Source organism: Silene latifolia, chromosome 11 (assembly GCF_048544455.1).
Source record: "Silene latifolia isolate original U9 population chromosome 11, ASM4854445v1, whole genome shotgun sequence".
In the NCBI taxonomy this organism is placed as follows: Eukaryota; Viridiplantae; Streptophyta; class Magnoliopsida; order Caryophyllales; family Caryophyllaceae; genus Silene; species Silene latifolia.
This window is the reverse complement of record NC_133536.1, coordinates 23891938-23894373: the sequence shown is the minus strand read 5'-3', so window position 1 is coordinate 23894373 and position 2436 is coordinate 23891938. Positions and strand designations below refer to the sequence as shown.

At 34.5% G+C, this 2436-nt stretch overlaps 1 protein-coding gene across 1 annotated transcript; it reads left to right on the top strand.

The window, feature by feature from the left end:
- The first annotated feature begins 890 nt into the window (after nucleotides 1-890).
- LOC141613454 (pathogenesis-related protein PRB1-2-like) lies at nucleotides 891-1853 on the top strand. Its single transcript, XM_074432188.1, has 2 exons — nucleotides 891-1023; nucleotides 1489-1853. Exons 1-2 carry the CDS (start codon nucleotides 891-893, stop codon nucleotides 1851-1853), a joined length of 498 nt encoding a protein of 165 aa, XP_074288289.1.
- Nucleotides 1854-2436: the final 583 nt, after the last annotated feature.

Genomic DNA, 2436 nt, shown 5'->3' with positions numbered 1-2436 from the left:
ACATCTTATGAACTACAAAGTAAGACGATCGTTATATACGAAGTACAACTTAGAATTAGATAGTGTCCTATATATATACTACGAGTACATGATTATAAAGCATAAAAGGGTAAAAAATTACTTAGGACTTTAGAATTCGATCTTTGAATTGAGTCGTAAGATCGAGTTATAATTCTAACAATAACTTAATATATATATGTTACTTTGATTAGTATAGATCGGAGTACATTAGAGGGTGGTATCATGATTTAGTACCATCCGACAATATCATATACTTAAGTGACTCATTTCATGTTTTTTAAACTGTTCCTTCACTTGTATATATATAGTTATAGCTTTTAAAATAGAAATTGGCTAAGACAGATACGAAATAAGTTCAAAAAATGACGGAATAAGTTACTTAAGTTGAAGTTTTTAAAACAATTCTTTAATAAAAGTGTATCTTAAGTAAATAATTTTAGGAGAGCATGTTATAAGGGAGTACTAATTTTACACATTAAATTTTAAAAAAGAGTAATTTCTAATTTACTCGTAAAATAATCTGGTATTCCGATAACTGGATATATATATAATACTCCATTACTCCTATATGCTACTTTGGTAAGTAAAGAACGGGGTAACAATGTAACATTAGTAACATTATAAAGTGACCACTAGCTTTAGTATAATGTAAAGGGCCTCAACTTTGTACAATAGCTACGTTACTAGGTTAAAAGTCCCCGATGATTGTATTATTGACTATTCACAATTTACATCATTTTACTATTTGTAATGCTCATAATGAATTTTTAAGCAAACCTTTCCTATAAAAGGAACCCTAACTCTTCCTTAATTCTTCATCACTTGTCAATCATCTATCCTTAATTATCTTCATAACATCAAACAAAAAAATGGAGATTCTAAAAAACTTAACAACGTTGGCATGCTTCATGGTAGCAACTTTAGCTTTGGTGCAAATTTCCCATGCACAAAATTTACCACAAGACTTTGTTAATCCCCACAACTCTGCTAGGGCTGCCGTGGGTATGTGTTTTTTTGTAGTGAAAATATTTATCGTATTTATTTATTGACGGAATTTGAAACCAGTTCATGACTCATACATAACTTTACTAACTAAGCTGGTTGACATCTACAATATTCATAAAATGTATAGTTGAGAAGGAAAGAGGAGTAAAATTGTACGCCGTAAATTTATAACTCAACGTACAATGCAACTCGTGTTTTTTATCGTAATTTCAAAATGAGAGGTTTTGGACGCCTATGACATAGCCTCATTATATATGAATTTTCAATAAAGAATAAAGAATATTCTTTCTTATATGCGTAATTTGCAGGTATTATGTATGTTAGAGATTTAACTGGTACGTCTATGATAACAAGTAAAATGAGTTATAATGACTGATACGGAAAGAGTAGTAGTAAAATTGTACGAGTAAATCATAAGTCTCCATACAACTCGTGTATTTATTATCGTAATTTCAATTTCAGGTGTCGGAAACATAGTATGGGATAACACATTAGCTACGTATGCACAAAACTACGCGAACGCAAGGATCAATGACTGCGCCCTCGTGCATTCCGGTGGCCAATACGGAGAGAACCTGGCGTGGGGGAGCGGCACTTCCTTGACGGCTGCGAACGCTATACAAATGTGGGTCAATGAGCAGGCTTACTATACCTATAGCACCAACACTTGTGCTGCTGGAAAGGTTTGTGGACACTATACTCAGGTGGTATGGGCCAATTCGGTTCGTCTTGGTTGTGGCCGTGTTCAATGTACCAATAATGCCGGGGTTTTCATCATTTGTAGCTATGATCCTCGTGGCAACGTTGTTGGCCAAAAACCTTACTAATTCTCTTATTTGGTTGTATTAACGTAATACTCCTTCTACTCATTACATTTTCATACGTCTGTTTAAAAAATCCGGCTTCTCAGATATTTTAAATAGCGGAATGAAATTAAATGAATTATGGGATTATTATATACAGTATTTGTATGTGAGTATAGAAGTTCCAAGTTTTAGGTGGTGTAAGCTTAATATCCTTTAAATATAAAGGGTAAAATTTGGCTCACTACATGAGATTTGTGTAGTAAGTGTAATTCTCTATATATGTGTAAGAGTGTAAGACATATATATTGAGGAAAATCAATAAAAACTTTTTTTTTTTTGGAAGGAAAGAACATAGATAAATAAATAAAAGAGTTAGATTACATCAAGGGGGCGGGTCGGGGGAGAGAGGCGCGCAGGCCAATACAAAGTCAGTAGTACAAAGATCAACAACAAAAGGAGGGGCAAATGCCCACTCAAAACAGCCTAGTGCGGGGCTAACGTCATGGACGGAGTAGTGAGCAAGAGCATCCGCCACTCGGTTGGCCGTTCTCTTCTCAAACACCAGCTTCAAATGGGGAGAGTCCTGCAAGAGGGCCCTACACTC